Source organism: Macaca thibetana, chromosome 18 (assembly GCF_024542745.1).
Source record: "Macaca thibetana thibetana isolate TM-01 chromosome 18, ASM2454274v1, whole genome shotgun sequence".
Taxonomy (NCBI): Eukaryota; Metazoa; Chordata; class Mammalia; order Primates; family Cercopithecidae; genus Macaca; species Macaca thibetana.
The window spans coordinates 72219074-72236663 of record NC_065595.1 but is presented as its reverse complement, the minus strand read 5'-3'; the positions used below and the strand labels follow the sequence as shown (position 1 = coordinate 72236663).

Here is a 17590-nt window from a genome sequence, read left to right as displayed (position 1 = left end):
TTTATGTTTCACATACACCTTACACATATAATTTTATACAATATTGTTAGTGATCATGTGCATGAAACGAAGTTTAAACTGCCACCCAGCACCACGGTCAGGTGTGGAATTCTCCACTTGCAGTCAGCACTCAAAAAGTTTCAGATTTGGCCGGGCGCAGTGGCTCACGCCTGTAATCCTAGCACTTTGGGAAGCCGAGGTGGGCGGATCACGAGGTCAGGAGATCAAAACCATCCTAGCTAACATGGTGAAATCTCGTCTCTACTAAAAACACACACACAAAAATAAAAATAAAAAAAATTAGCCAGGCTTGGTGGTGACGCCTGTAGTCCCAGCTACTCGGGAGGCTGTGGCAGGAGAATGGCGTGAACCCGGGAAGCGGAGCTTGCAGTGAGCCGAGATCGCGCCACCGCACTCCAGCCTGGGCGACAGAGCGAGACTCCATCTCCAAAAAAAAAAAAGTTTCAGATTTGAGGGCATTTGGGATTTCAGATTCTCAGCTAAGTGATGCTCAACCTCTAACTACTCCTACGGGTTTTTATTTTCCAGGTGAGCCTCAAGCAGCGTCGGCATGAGAACTCCTTTCTGGACTCGGGCCTGTGGGCATGCCCTCCACATCCAGGCCTGCCTTCCCTCGAGAGCACAGCAGTGAGGCCAGCAGTGTCACCAGCTGTCACAATGTCCAATGCTTCAGCGTTTAAAGACCTCTACGAAATATCCCCCGAGAACACAGTGACAACCAGCTGGAAACATCGCCCAGCGTGGCTGGCATTCTGAGGACGACACCGGAGAGGTGTCCAGCAGTGTCACCTGCGGTTGGAAAGGGACTCCTTAGCAGTCCCTGGGAGTGTGGCGGAAGCCAAGCCTGGAGGGACATCAGAGCTTCCTGCCACCAGAATGCACAAAGACTCTTTCACACGAGGGGCGGAGCGGTAGGCAGGCGCCAAGAGGCCTGGGCGCGCTCTGTTGCACCCACCATCCCCCCTGACAAAGACTGAAGTCAGTCCCTGTCCGGCTTTTTGAGGGTGGGATGGGGTCTTATTTGTGTTTGTGTCCCACCCATTGCATGTCCTGGTACTCAGGAGGCACCCAGTAAGCTCTCATGGACTCAACAGCTGAACGGACAGATGAATGAATGGATCTGAAATGTAAGATAGGAAAGGCCATATCCATCCTCTGTCTTCCCCAGCAACAGAGTTTTTATTTGCCCTTATCCTTTATCTGCCCTGTGAGGGAGGTATCACTTTCCGTATTTTACCGAGGACGGAGCCGAGGCTCTGTGAGTTACGTAATACGCCTAAGGCTACAGAAATGCCAGCGGATGGAACAGGGATTGAACTCATGTCTCTCTGGATCCAGAATCTGCGTCTTTCCAACATGTCAAATCATCTCCTTAGCAAAAGTCTGAGTCTGTAAAATTTCTCAAGTAAAAGACAAGAATAAGGAAAAATAAATATGTTAATTTATCGATTTAATCTCAGATGATCTACAGTAAATAATATAAGCCAAAACATGACAAAGCACACAACTGAACTGACGCTCAAAACCCACCTGGAAGCTATTATTCCAGATGAACAATGAGTGACTTAGAATCCTCAGGTTCCTGAGGAGGAGCCAACGTCAAGACTGAGGGAGGAAGAGGAGGTGACAGGGCTGAGTAGGGGTCCAGCCGGCTGTCCTTGCCTCCTCCACACCATCAGCAGCATCCACAAAGACCTGGTTCTTCCACACCCGTGCTGCCGGCCTCCCTGATTAGATTATACGCAGAACCTCAGGGCAAGGACTGTGTTTTTCCTTTTCAACCACAACATCTATCACCATGCCACCGACGGCCCTAATTCTATCCAACTGCATGCCCCGGCAGGTCCACCAATATCTCCTTTTTTTGTTGTTTTTAAGAGACAGAGTCTCACTCTGTCACCCAGGCTGGAGGAGGGCCGCAGTGCAATGATCATAGCTCACTTCGGCATCGACCTCCTGGCTCAAGTGATCCTCCCACCTCAGTCTCCCACGTGTCTAGGACAACAGGTGTGCACCACCACAACCAGCTAATTTTTATTTATTTATTTTGGTAGAGACAGGGGTCTCACTGTGTTGCCCAGGCTGACCTCAAGCTCCTAGCCTCAAGCAATCCGATCCCCCCCGCAGCCTCCCAACAGGCTCAGATTCCCGGCGTGAGCCACCAGTCCGAGCCTCAACGTCTCCTCTTGGCTCTGAAAGGAAAGAAGTGGGGAAAGCCATTCTGCAGACGTCCAGCACTGTCACTGAGGCTGCCCATACAGCTCTATTACTTGTCCTGAAGCACTGTTAAGAGACTGCGCCATCGTCCCATCAACAGTTTGAAGTTCGGTGACAGAATTATCTGGAGAAGGCAGACCCTGGGGATGAAGGCCACACAGCTTCAGTCACCAAAGAAGGGCCATGTGCGGCCATCACCAAGACACCCAGTGTGTGTGAGTCTCTGGTACAGTCACTGAAGGGCCTCTCTCCACCTTCCTTCACCCCTCCCTGTCCACCAGACCCCACTCTCACGCACATCTCCCGAGCCACAGCAAACACTCCACATGACACATCACATCGAACATCTTATTTTAAGCGATCAAGGTCTAGGCAAACGGTTTTCTGACTGACCCCAATTTGTTTTTAAGAGAAGGTTATTTCTTTTATGGCCTTCCACATGTTTAATACTGATTATTAAGACCGCTGGAGAGCCCACCGGAGAAGGGGGGCTGTGTCCTCTGGGACCCCTCCTCACATACCAACCCCTAAGTCCTTGGTAAACTCACACAGAGAAAAACAATTCTGAAAGTAATAAACATAACGGGCTTGGCACATCGAATAATTACTTGGAAGAGAAATTGGAACTGGAATGCACAGAAAACAACCTATCTGGGATTTGCGTTTCACTGGCGAAGTCATCGGCATCCAGCTCATGAATTCCCGAGGCCACTTGATGGGCATTCATCACCGGTACACGGAGGCACTCCAGAGTGGCACTGGAGGAACCGTGCCCCCGCTCCAGCAAAGCCAGCGGTCTTCCCGTGGCTGTCCACGCCCCACGCCACGGCGTGCAGGGCAAGTGGGGCTGGGACGCTCACAGGCCTCTGCACCAAGGACCAGCCTCTAACTCACAGCCTAATCTGCCTCTGCTGAGAACATGCCTTAGTTTTTCCTCTTTGATGGCAACTACAATCTCCTTCCAGCCATGGGCAATGGAAAAATGTAGTAAGAGTATCTTATTATTTGAAATAAAGTCAAGACAGGACCAAAGCAAAGCACATGAAACCGAGAGCAAACGTAACTTTTGGCTATAGTGGTTCTATAGCCACTATGTCTGAAAATCCAGAACCACGAAAGAAAATATTCATACACGTGACCACGTAAACATCAAAACTTCAGCCTGGCAAAAATCAGGTCAAAAGACAAATGACAAAAACCTGGAAACCGTATCTGCATGTGTTATCACAAGTCTGCTTCCCTGATACATAAAGCACTCCGAGCAATCCCCGAGAGAAAGTTCAACCACCACAAACACACACGGCTCTCGTGTGAAACACGCACAGCCTCCCTTCCAGTAAAGAAATGCAAATTCAAACCACGTTTAGATACCATTTCCCACCACTGTGGTGACCCAGTCTGCCACCGAGGATGTGGTCGAGTAGCCACCTTCGCCACCTTGCACACAATCGTGCCTCGGAGCACACCGGCACAGGCCCCAGGAAGGGCGACTTGGTCATGTCAACCAAAGCCACAAATGCACATGCTCTGGCCTTGGCACATACAATTCCAGGAATTCATCCTAAAGGTACACGTGCATGTTTGAGAACTGAAATTAAGAGAAATAAAATGTATTATCTGTTGTATTTTGTCTAGAATAGCAAAATGTGGAATTAAGTCAAAGGTTCACCAATAGAGGACCGGTTACATAAACTGGAGTGTCTATTAAATGGGACACCAGATGGCTGTAAACAAAGGGAGAGGAGCGGTGTGGGGCAGGGGGTGGGACAAGAAAGAGGGAAGCTTTCTGTGTGCGGACGTGTAAGGATCTCTAAGGCACGTTGAGTGTGGTAAAGGAAAATGGGTTTGATGAAGGGTGGGGGTGGCTAATTTGTTTTTAACACTGTTTATAAATGCATAAAGAAATTCTAGAAGGATACCTAAGAAACATGACTGCAGAGACAGGGCAGGGACACAGTGGATAGCAGCAGGCTTGAACGAATGCCTTTGATAATTGATTTTATTTTTGAACCACCTGATAGTATCAACTACAGTTGCCCTTAAATAACATGGAGGTTAGGGGTGCCAGGCCCCTCCACAGTAAAAATTCCAAGTATAGCTTTAGACTCCCAAAAATGTAACTACTAATGGCCTACTGTTGACAATTACAGATAATACAAACTGCCAATTAACACACATTTTGTATGTTATATGTATTATGCATATACTTATAGTATTCTTATAATAAAGTATAGTACAGAAAAGAAAAGTGACTTAAAAACTCAGGGCCGGGGCGTGGCAGCTCATGTAATCGCAACACACTGGAGGTCGAAGGGGCAGGGTCACTTGAGGCCAGGAGTTTGAGACCAGCTCGGGCAACATCGTGAGACCCCCTTCTCTACAAAAAGAGAAATGTAGAAATTAGTCAGGAGCGGTGACGCCCTGTGCTCTCAGCTACCCGGGAGGCTGAGGTGGGAGATCACCTGAACCTGAGAGGTCAAGGCTTGCAGGGTGCTAAGATTGCACCACTGCACTCAGCCTGGGCAACAGGGCAAGACCCTATCTCTAAAAAAATTTTTTTTTGTTAAAAAAAGAAAATCTTAAGAAAGAGAATATATTTACTATTCAGTAAGTGGAACTGAACCACCGTAAAGTTCTTCATCCTCGTTATCTTCACACTGAGTACCTTGAGGGGAGGAGGGCGAGTCGGGGTTGGCCATGCTGTCTCGGGGTGGCAGAGACCGAAGCGACGAAGGAGGTGGGAACCGGGACAGGAGAGGCAGGTCCGCTTGGTGTAACTTCACGAAACCCACTGTAATTTCCATCTGACTCTTTTGCTGTTTTATTTATCTAAGTGTTTCTACACAGTACCAATTCTTCCTCCATTGTTTGTTTAGTTTCAATGCCCACATCACAGAAGGATTCATGTCGTAAAAGAAGTCAAAAGCAGTCTGAAAACTCGGAACCCTTCTGCCAGACTGTCTAGTGTCAATTCATTTTGTGGCACTGCTTCTTCTATGTTTTTTCCCATCACCTGGCCCTGGTTTGGAAGTACTTATCTCCATTAAGGCGTCTTGTGTTAATTCCTCCGGTGCAGTGTCTACTAGCTCTTGAATTTCTCCAAGATCCGTATCTTGAAATCCTGCCTTCCCCCTCCCCCTGGCGCACCTTTTTTTGCCATAGCCACAATCTCTTTCATGATCTCCTTGGTTGGCTCTGTTGCAAATCCTGTGAAGTCATGCACAACATCTGGACAGAGTTTTCTCCAGCAGGAATTTATTGTTTCGGGTTTGATAACTCTCACGGTTTTTTCTGTTACAAGAGTGGCACCTTCAATGGTGAAATCCTTTCAGATTTTTAGGACCTTCCCTCTATCAGGGTTCTCCTCCACAGCGTTATCATCCTTCCCGTAGAATGCCGTGTGTAACGAGCCTCAAAGGTCCTTTGAGACCCTGATCTAGAGGCTGATATGAGATGTCTTAATTGAGAGCAAATAGACCATTTCAGTCTTCAGCCTTCAGTGTTGAACTCATGGGGTTCTGGGTGGCCAGGGGCACTGCCCAGTATTGAAAGAAGTTTAAAAGGCAATCTCTTACTGGCAACGTACTTCCTGACTTCAGGAACAAAACGTGGATGGAACTAATGCAGGAAAAGAGTTCTCACTGTCCAGGCCTTCTTGTTCTGCAACCAAAAGACTGGCAGCTGGTGTTCACCTTTTCCCTTCGAGGCTCAGGGGCAGTCCTGTTCATAAACCCAACTGCATTTGCACAAAATGATAGAGTTAGCCTATCCATACCTGCTTCTCTTCCTTACTAATAAATACCCTTTGTAGCTTTTTTTTCCAGAATAGACCACTTTCATCTGCATTTGAAAACTTATACAGGCAGATATTCTTTTTCCTCAATGATTTTCTAAATGGTATCTGGGAACTCAGTCAGACACCATTTGCCTCTCGGTCAGCAAAAGCTGCTTCTCCTATTATCCTGACTTTTTTAAAGCCAAATCTCTTTCTAAAATTATCAAACCATCCTTTGCTGCCACTGAATTCTCCATCTTTAGATCCTTTGGTTTCTTTTGCTTTAAGTTGTCATATAACGACTTTGCTTTTTCTCAAATCATATTAGAGTCTATAGGTAGGTCTTTCTAACAGCCATTCTTCTACCACACAAAAGCTGCATTTTCAATACAAGATAAAAAGGTGTTTTGCAGAAAGTGCAAAGTTTTTGTGCCTGCTGGCATACAGCTGCAGTGACGGGTTCACAAATTTCCTTTTCTTTTTTACAATGGTTCTTATGCTGGTGTCATTTATCTTGAAATGGAGCACAAGGTAACCACAGCTGCCGACCTCAATCTACAGCACAAATCGAGCAATTCAACTTCTTCTTGCAATGTCATGACTTCTCTGCTTCCTGGGAGCACTTCCAGCATCACTAGGGGTACTTCCTATGGGTTTGGGTCCCATGTTGTCATTCGAGGCTTATGGTATTGCACAAAATACAGTGAAAATATGCAAGATCCTCAAGAGATTCCTTTTCACTGTGACATGAAATTTACTGTTGAGAAGAACTGCTCATGCGGAGATGATAGGGATCACACGGTGTCTTAAGTGGACACAGAAAACACTTGAGCTGACCACAATAGCAACCAGATGTGGCTACAAAATTATTACAGTAGCATAGCATGGACTACAGTTAATTTATGTAGTTATGATTTAATACTACATCTTTGTGTTTGCTTTACATTTCTCGACTGCAAATGATGCCATGCATATCTGTTTTTGTGTGCATAAGTTTTGATAAGATTTAACTTTTTATAACAGGTATGCACATATTTTACGGTAATAAATGACAAAATAGACTAGTCTCTACATATATTTTATGCATTCATGACATGCCTAACTTTGTCTTAATTTTTTTCAATATTTCTAGGCTACGAGGTTCATACGCAAGTTTATTCAAATATTTGAAAATCTCCAAAAATTTCCAATATATTTACTGAAAAAAATCTGTATACATGTAGACTCACACAGTTTCAACCCATGTTGTTCAACAGTCAACTAAGTTTTTCAGTTTTTCAACTGTGAAATGACAGCTGTCTTTCTTACCACGCCCTCCGTCAGCAGGCTGAGGCATACAGGCTGAGTCTGCCTTCCTCACACTGCTTCTGTCTCCTGTGTCATCTTCCCTGTCCCCATCCCTAGGGATTCTTCCTACACCCCCACAGCAGGACCAGGTCTAGCAGTCTCCCATCTTCAGGTCTGTGTCCATGATAAAGAGTTTCAGAAAATGGAAATTATTATTGAATATCATAATTTGAAACCAAAACAAATGGGGCCCACTGCCCAAACCTGCACCAGGTTAAACTGAAAAGGGCTGATGTTGCTGCCATGACGAGGACTGAAGCATGTGTCGGTGTACACAGGGCAGTGGCTGCCTGGCCTCATTCTTCAGGGGAGTCTGAAAGAACCACCTTCCCAGCCCTCCCCAGCAGCTTCCAGGCAGCCTTCCCCACAGCCTGAGTTGCGGCAGCAGTCATCCCTGCCGCACGAGACCATTCTGGCCAAGCCAGGCCCAACAGAGAGATACAGACCTGACGCTAGCACCACGAGGGCCATCTCCCAGCTCTGCACTCTTCAACACGTGCGTACCAACCAACGTGAGCTCGGCAAACCTTCTCTGAAAAACTAACTCCTCCTCCTCCCCTTCCCCACACTGCCCCCACCATACAGTCACAACATCCTGTAGACGAACCACCTTTCAGCCAGAGGTGCTGAGACGTGGAGACCTCCAGGAATATCTAAGGTCCAACTCCTGTGCTACATCCACCACGATGAGCCCTGAGTGTGGAAGCTGGAAAGCTGCCCAGGTCCTGGCCTGGAAGCCTCTGCACTGGAGTCCAGGACCACAGCAGCAGGTCTGCCTCCCCGGGGGACCAGACCCCAGGACCCTGGATCCACCCCTGGCAGTGCAGGACTCTACTCAAATCCTTCCAGGGGCTCGCTTTGCCTAAAAAATTCCAGAAATAACTTCCTGGTGACAACTGCACTGTCTACCGACACTTCAGGCCATAGTTTGTGGATGACTCGTGGGCCTTTGTACAACTGAAGCTCGTTCCTTCTTTTCATCACATCTGATGGAGCAGCTAGGACCACCTTAGCCCTCTTACTAGGAGAACCTGGTGCTGATCTAGCTAATGCCTTCACCAAGAGGTCCCCGGAACGAAGCACGGGCTTTGCATTCCTAAGAGGGTTCTGTTCTGTTTTGGGGGTTTTTCACCTTCCTTTCTCTTTTTCTTGGGGAGTGAGGAGGAGGGGAATTCATTTAAAAGATTTAGCTCATGTATAAAATAACTCCCTTTTCCTTTCATCAAAAGGAAAGTCTTGGACAGGCGCAGTGGTTCGCACCTGCAATCCTAGGGCTTTGGGAGGCCAAGGCGAGTGGACTGCTTGAGCCCAGGAGTTTGAGACCAGCCCAGGCAACATAATGAGAGTCCCTCTAGGATGGACGGACAGACGGACGGAAGGAAGGAAGGAAGGAAGGAAGGAAGGAAGGAAGGAAGGAAGGAAGGAAAGAGGGAGGGAAGGAAGGAAGGAAGGAAGGAGAAAGGGAGGGAAGGAGGGCAGGGAAGGAAACAGGGAGAGAGAGAGAAAGAGGGAGAGAAAGGAAGCAAAACAAAGTAGCTGGCAGGGTGGCGTGCCCCTGCAGTCCCAGCTACTCAGAAGGCTGAGGGGGAAAGATTGCTGGAACCCAGGAGCTGAGGCTGCGGTGAGCTACAATCGTACCACCGCACTCCAGCCTGGGCATCAGGGTGAGACCCTGCCTCTAGGAAGAAAAACAAAATGGTCTTCAGAAGACAAAGTTAACCTATTTCCCCGTCAATGGATCTGAGGAGACATCTGGGCCAAGGTGTAGGCACCACATGGCTGCTGTCCAGCATGTGCCCTGTAGGGGTGCACTCCCGCCCTCCGGTGCCTTCCCTGTGGGCAGCTCTGAGGTCAGCTGAGCACCCAGGGAAGACAGCCCCAGGCCACTGGAGAAGTCTAGAGAATCTGTCTATTCATTAAAGACCACCCCTAATAAATCTTTCTAAAAAGCAGGAACCCAAAGCTTTGCTTTTGGACCATGGCCAAGTTCTCATTTTACAGTCAGCAGCAGGTCGGGCTCCAAAACAGGAATAGTAACTTCATACAACAGTAACTGCATGTAACATGTAACATAACATAAGTGATGTAACATCACTGCACATAACATAACTGCACGGACCGTAACTCCATATAACAAAACTGCGCATAACTGCACGTACCGTAACTCCGTATAACAAAACTGCATAAACATAACTGCACGTACCGTAACTCCGTATAACAAAACTGCATAAACATAACTGCACGTACCGTAACTCCGTATAACAAAACCACATAAACATAACTGCACAGACCATAACTCCGTATAACAAAACCACATAAACATAACTGCACGTACCGTAACTCCGTATAACAAAACTGCATAAACATAACTGCACGTACCGTAACTCCGTATAACAAAACCACATAACATAACTGCACGTACCGTAACTCCATATAACAAAACCGCATAAACATAACTGCACGTACCATAACTCCGTATAACAAAACCACATAAACATAACTGCACAGACCATAACTCCGTATAACAAAACCACATAAACATAACTGCACGGACCGTAACTCCGTATAACAAAACCACATAAACATAACTGCACGTACCGTAACTCCATATAACAAAACTGCGCATAACTGCACGTACCGTAACTCCGTATAACAAAACTGCATAAACATAACTGCACGTACCGTAACTCCGTATAACAAAACCGCATGTAACATAACTGCACGTACCGTAACTCCGTATAACAAAAATGCATAAACATAACTGCACGTACCGTAACTCCGTATAACAAAACTGCATAAACATAACTGCACGTACCGTAACTCCGTATAACAAAACCACATAAACATAACTGCACGTACCGTAACTCCGTATAACAAAACTGCATAAACATAACTGCACGTACCGTAACTCCGTATAACAAAACCACATAACATAACTGCACGTACCGTAACTCCATATAACAAAACCGCATAAACATAACTGCACGTACCATAACTCCGTATAACAAAACCACATAAACATAACTGCACGGACCATAACTCCGTATAACAAAACCACATAAACATAACTGCACGGACCGTAACTCCGTATAACAAAACCACATAAACATAACTGCACGTACCGTAACTCCATATAACAAAACTGCGCATAACTGCACGTACCGTAACTCCGTATAACAAAACTGCATAAACATAACTGCACGTACCGTAACTCCGTATAACAAAACCGCATGTAACATAACTGCACGTACCGTAACTCCGTATAACAAAAATGCATAAACATAACTGCACGTACCGTAACTCCGTATAACAAAACCGCATAAACATAACTGCACGTACCGTAACTCCGTATAACAAAACCGCATAAACATAACTGCACGTACCGTAACTCCGTATAACAAAACCGCATAAACATAACTGCACGTACCGTAACTCCGTATAACAAAACCGCATAAACATAACTGCACGTACCGTAACTCCGTATAACAAAACTGCATAAACATAACTGCACGTACCGTAACTCCGTATAACAAAACTGCATAAACATAACTGCACGTACCGTAACTCCGTATAACAAAACCACATAAACATAACTGCACGTACCGTAACTCCGTATAACAAAACTGCATAAACATAACTGCACGTACCGTAACTCCGTATAACAAAACCACATAAACATAACTGCATGTACCGTAACTCCGTATAACAAAACTGCATGTAACATAACTGCATGAAACATAACTGCATAAACATAACTGCATGTACCATAACTCCATATAACAAAACCGCATAAACATAACTGCACGTACCATAACTCCATATAACAAAACCACATGTAACATAACTGCACGTACCGTAACTTCGTATAACAAAACCGCATAAACATAACTGCACATACCATAACTCCGTATAACAAAACCACATGTAACATAACTGCACGTACCATAACTCCATATAACAAAACCGCATGTAACATAACTGCACGTACTGTAACTCCGTATAACAAAACCGCATAAACATAACTGCACGTACCATAACTCCATATAACAAAACCGCATAAACATAACTGCACGTACCATAACTCCATATAACAAAACCGCATAAACATAACTGCACGTACCATAACTCCGTATAACAAAACCGCATGTAACATAACTGCACGTACCATAACTCCGTATAACAAAACCGCATGTAACATAACTGCACGTACCATAACTCCGTATAACAAAACCGCATAAACATAACTGCACGTACCATAACTCCATATAACAAAACCACATGTAACATAACTGCACGTACCGTAACTTCGTATAACAAAACCGCATAAACATAACTGCACATACCATAACTCCGTATAACAAAACCACATGTAACATAACTGCACGTACCATAACTCCATATAACAAAACCGCATGTAACATAACTGCACGTACTGTAACTCCGTATAACAAAACCGCATAAACATAACTGCACGTACCATAACTCCGTATAACAAAACCGCATGTAACATAACTGCACGTACCATAACTCCGTATAACAAAACCGCATAAACATAACTGCACGTACCATAACTCCGTATAACAAAACCGCATAAAAGTAACTGCACATACCGTAACTCCATATAACAAAACCGCATAAACATAACTGCACGTACCATAACTCCATATAACAAAACCGCATAAACATAACTGCACGTACTGTAACTCCGTATAACAAAGCCGCATAAACGTAACTGCACGTACTGTAACTCCGTATAACAAAGCTGCATAAACGTAACTGCACATATCGTAACTCCGTATAACAAAACTGCATAAACATAACTGCATGTACATAACTCCGTATAACAAAACTGCATAAACATAACTGCATGTACATAACTCCGTATAACAAAACCGCATAAACATAACTGCACGTACCATAACTCCGTATAACAAAACCGCATAAACATAACTGCACGTACCATAACTCCGTATAACAAAACCGCATAAACATAACTGCACGTACCGTAACTGCATGTAGCAGTAACTGCATGTAACATAACTGCATAAACATAACTGCATGTAGCATAACCGCCCGTAACAGTAAGTGCTTATTTTCCTCCTTTCCCTCCGTAGTTGCAGAGCTAGCAAGGAGTTCTGGCCTCCAGGAACCTTCTCACCAGGGCCCACATTCCCCTTCCACTTGGGGCAGAATAAATTTCACGCTGGACACTCCTCTGCATCTGACCTCCACGCACATCAGTAAGTAGGTAACTGAAAATGTAAAAGGTCTCTAAGGCTGAAACAGCAAAGCCCTGTGAGTTTCCTTTAACCTGTCCCAAAATCTGTCCCCCTCTAACATCCCATTCCCCAGGTAGTGCCAGTCCCTCTTGAAGCAGTTGCTTTTAACAGTTTTCTCTGAAGTGAAATACCATCGCAGCAAGCTGTTACTCCCCTGCACAGAGCTGCTGAAAACTAATCATCGGGCTTCAAACGCCAGGTTTGGCAAACTCTGGCTACAGAAAACCATTAATCTTGTGATGGCATTTTAGAGGTCTCCACAGAATCACATTTCCAAATGAAATAAACCCAGTCTCCCAAACTGGGCTGCGTTGGAAACAAGGAAACAAATGCCGGCGACAGCCATGAATTACAAGTGGCATGCTAATTACCAGTCCACATCCAGAAATAGCTGAAGACTGCAGGGTTTGTGTTGTTGTTGTTGTTAAAATAACTACAGCCTTTATCCCAGGGTTGGGCAAAGCATCTGATTTATTCAAATGCCTCAGCTTCTAAACATAATCACATTTATATGTACGTATCTGGGAGGGGGAGTGAGTGGAGGGAAACTGAGGGCTGGGGCAGGGCGAGACAGCACGGAGTGGGCTGTCAGGAGAGGACTGGTCAGCAGGGCTGATACATTCCCTGCCGTGAAACCCACAGAACCTCCCGGGGGCTCTCCTGCCTGTCTGCCCGATGACGCCCACCTCGGACCCTGCAGAGAAAGAAGGGGACAGAAGACGCCGGTCCCTACAGTCTATTTAGCATCATCCATCACTTACTCCACAGGAGGTGCACGATGGGCAATGGTGCCTAGTGAGGGCCACAGAATTTAGACTGAAAGAATCTTGCTTCAAGAAACTTACAATCCGTTAAGGAGAGGGACAGTAAAAAGCGCCCGAGCATGACAGAAACGTGGTGGTCTCGTGCCACTGCCCTCGGCTCCTGGGGACAAAGTGAGCCTCTGCCTCTGCATGTGGGAGTTCAGCTGAAGAGATAAGGCCGCACCTACGGTCCCTGCTGGCACCGTGGGTGCAGAGGTGGCTCCTGCTGGCACCGTGGGTGCAGAGGTGGCCCACAGGACTCAATTTTAGAATGTGGAGCCGGAGCTCTGTTGAAAGAATCTTCCCCACCCCACCCTCACCCCTAGCCCCAGCCTTCTGTCACCCTATCACCCCTCTAACTACGCAACAGCACCCGCCACCCCACTCTCAAGTTCCAGAATGTTCCAGCAAGAAGTCTCCTTCAAGCTCATCCGGTCTGGCACAGGTTCCTCTGGGCTGACTGGAGTTGTGGGGAAAGAGTGCTCTGGGCTTACGTACGTTTAGGACACTCTGGGTTAAGTGACGCTGAGGTTTTCCGCACCGCAGGACCACCAGTGTCTCCAGCACACTAAAGGTACACTGAGGCTCTCCAGGCAGGACCAAGTAGGCGGCATCCCTCAACTCACTGGCTGGAAATGCTTCCCACTCCCAACACCCGTAGCCCCTCCACCCAGGACACCCCGGCCAGCTCGGCCTCCTTCCCCCTCAGCCGCAGGGCACACACAAGCCCCACTCCAGCGGCCGCTGAGGGCACAGTGAGGAGACACACACGCTCCCCAGGGCACTCACGGCGGAGACTCGGGCGCTGGAAGGTCGCAGCCATGCAGCCACACAGCCACACAGCCACACAGCCACGCAGCCACGCAGCCAGGTGCCATGGGATCAGCAACAAGACTTGCTGCCGGCTCCCTGTTCACCACCCTTCCTTCCTTCCCACTCCCATCTCTTATCACGAGAGGTGTCTGTTCAGCCTCAGAAATGCAAGACCAGATGGAGGCCTCCAGAGAGAAATCCTCAGCAGCCTAGACCCCTCACTGAAACACAACCCAGTGCATTCCCTCTGCCCACTCTGACTCGTCTTAGTGAGAATGCCACCAAGGAATTCTCGGGTGCAGGGACTGATCATATAAAGATGAACTAAAGATGCCAAATTCCTTCATCCTGCTGTCACTCATCTCACAGCCAATTCTCACACACCCACCCCGAAATAAGCCAGGAGAAGGAGCGGGCTCCGGGCATCTCTACCAGGACAGGCCCAGGAGGAAGACAGAGGACAATGGGGCTCCGCTGGCAGCAGGTGCCCCATTGCAGGCCTCCCTTGGGGCAGCAGTCATGGCTGACCCCGCGAACGTCACGTCCTTGAGCAAAAAGGCCATCAGAACGGAGCCTGCCCTCTAGTTCCCAGGCCCTGCACAGGGCTCCAGCCCTCACCACCGCCATCTGCTCTGCCTGGTGAGGTGGCCTTGTGGCTGAGGCAGAGCACATGCGCGGGGTGGGCGGGAGAGTAGGAAGAGGCTGCCGGCCCCTCTGCGGCCCTGGCTCTCCGCTGTGCCTGGACAGGCTCCAACTGTAAGGAGGCACGTGCTGGCCCTGGAACTACGGCTCTCCGGAGTCAAGCGGGAACCGGAAGCCGGGGCTGGGGCACAGAATTTGCAGACACCAAGATGTGTGAAGCACGGGGCAGAGCCACACGGGCTGTGACCAGCTGTTCCCACATCAAGCACATTGTCTCTCTGTGTTCACACAAAGCCAGGAACTGAGCCATGAGCGGCTGATGTGTGCAGGCACCAGGGGAACACAGGTGCGCTGCCTTCAGTGTGGGGAAAAATATCCTCCAGACATGAGGACCCTAGAACACCCGCCACCACCAATGCAGACATCACCACCAGCAGCCACGTAGAAGTCACAAATCTGCTTCCGGAAATTTACTTTTTTTTTTTTTTTTTTTTTAAGAGACAGGGTCGGGCCGGGCGCGGTGGCTCAAGCCTGTAATCCCAGCACTTTAGGAGGCCGAGACAGGCGGATCACGAGGTCAGGAGATCGAGACCATCCTGGCTAACATGGTGAAACCCCGTCTCTACTAAAAAATACAAAAAACTAGCCGGGCGAGGTGGCGGGTGCCTGTAGTCCCAGCTACTCGGGAGGCTGAGGCAGGAGAATGGCATAAACCCGGGAGGCAGAGCTTGCAGTGAGCTGAGATCCGGCCACTGCAACCCAGCCTGGGCGACAGAGCAAGACTCCGTCTCAAAAAAAAAAAAAAAAAGAGAGAGGGTCTTGCTCTATTGCCCAGGCTGGAGGGTTAAGTGGCATGATCATAGCTCACTGCAGCCTCAACCTCCCAGGCTCAAGTGATCCTCCTGCTTCAGCCTCCTGAGTAGCTTGGATCACAGGTGTGTACCACTACACCTGGCTAAATTTTTATTTTTTTATAGATGGGGTCTTACTATGTTGTCCAGGCTGCTCTCAAACTCCTGAGCTCAAGTGATCCTCCTGCCTCAACCTCCCAAAGTACTGGAATTACAGGTGTGAGTTGCCACACCTAGTCCTGAAATTCACTTTTAAGTGTCACACCAGCCTGGTCTCCCCCCTAAAAATGAAAGGCTGTGTCACAGAGGGCTTTAGTCTCAAACCCAGGGCTCAAGAGTGCTCTTGTCCCAGTTCCATTGGTGTCTGGCTCCTGCAGCCAGCTGCTCAGGCTTTTCTTCCTCTAAGGTGGAGAGGTGTAAGGCAGAGGACGGATGCTACCCACCTTGTGATGAGGCAAGGAAAGGGCACGTGTTCAAAACCAAAACGCTAAACACAGATTTTTAAATGCTTTTGCTTTAAGATATCAAACAGGCACACCATATGCTTGAGAAACTCCACTACTTTTGTTAAAATGTGTCCATTTCAGAAAGAGGGTCTGGCCAGCACTGAGCTGCAGTCACCCCGTCCACCATCCAGCACAGAGGAGGCGAGCCCTGGGCAGGGAAGGGTGTTCTGATCTCACACTAACTGGGCACGAGTTTAGAGAAAGGATCGTCACTTCTCCAAGGACATCAACACCCCTTCCTTTTTTTGTTATACTACAAACGTCCCTTAAATGCCTACATGCTACGTAAAATCATGACTCTAAGTTAAGCACTCGCTTTTAGAACGTCAGAGGCAGTGATGAAGGCAGCCCATGATGCTCCTCCAGAATTTCAAGAATGGAGTAATTTTGGACAAGCCCACATGGTCAGACTACGCGTGACATATGGATGTCTGCCTTCCCAGAGTGTGGCGACGCCCATGGATGGTCTCAGAGCAATCCCAAGTTGAAGCAGGATGGACTTCAACCAGACTGCCACAGGCCAGGGGCTCTGCAGCATGTCCTGTCCGCATCAAGTGACCCCCAAGGAGCTGTGCCCGGAGCAGCGGCATCGCCGTGCCCGGAGCAGACCCATCATTGTGCCCAGAGCAGCTCCATCCCTGTGCATTTCCATTTAAGCTCCAGGCAGGCCTCCAGTCCCAGGATTCCTACCTGGACCAGAATGCTGGCTTCCTACTGATAGATGCCAGGAATCTCCAAGGTCTCTGAACACTGATCCCCACCCCCCGCTTGTGCACCACTGCACCCTGGAACCAGAGCGCTGGCCCTGAAGAGAGGCTGCCTCTCAGTGACCATCTAGCTTCCCCATCACTGTGGTGGGCCTGTCCCCCAGGATGTCCCCATGTCAGGCCATGGCCATGTCTTACCCAGGCTCTGCCTGCTGCATGCCCCGTGCATCTTCCTGGTTAGCACCTACAACTAAGAGGGCCCAGCCTCCACCCCTTCAGCTTCAGCCCAAATCCTGGCTCCGGCCACATGCCTTAGCACCTGAGCCATCAAAGCAAGGCCTGTCCAGCATCTTAGATACCACAGGTGGGCCTGGCAGGGACTTCAACATGGGACTTATCATTATTATTATTATTTTCAGAGACAGGGTCTCACTCTGTCACCCCAGCTGGAGTGCAGTGGTGGGATCATAGTTCACTGCAGCCTCGGCCTCCTGGGCTGAAGTGATCCTCCTGTCTCGGTCTCCTAAGTAGCTGGGAGTACAGGTGCACGCCACCATGCCCAGCTAATTTCTTTAAAAACATTTTTGTAGAGACAGAGTCTCATTATGTTGCCCAAGCTGGTCTTGAAC

At 47.9% G+C, this 17590-nt stretch overlaps 2 protein-coding genes across 3 annotated transcripts in view; both read right to left on the bottom strand.

The window, feature by feature from the left end:
- The window catches only part of LDLRAD4 (low density lipoprotein receptor class A domain containing 4), a 436848-nt gene that overhangs the window by 335061 nt on the left and 84197 nt on the right, over positions 1–17590 (bottom strand). The gene's annotated exons all lie outside the window — the stretch shown is intronic.
- Positions 708–13728, bottom strand: LOC126941108 (uncharacterized). The gene is made up of 4 exons (XM_050767330.1): positions 11844–13728; positions 9915–10355; positions 1684–1748; positions 708–773 (listed from the first exon to the last, which is right to left on the bottom strand). Exons 1-4 carry the CDS (start codon positions 12418–12420, stop codon positions 708–710), a joined length of 1149 nt encoding a protein of 382 aa, XP_050623287.1. The 5' UTR covers positions 12421–13728.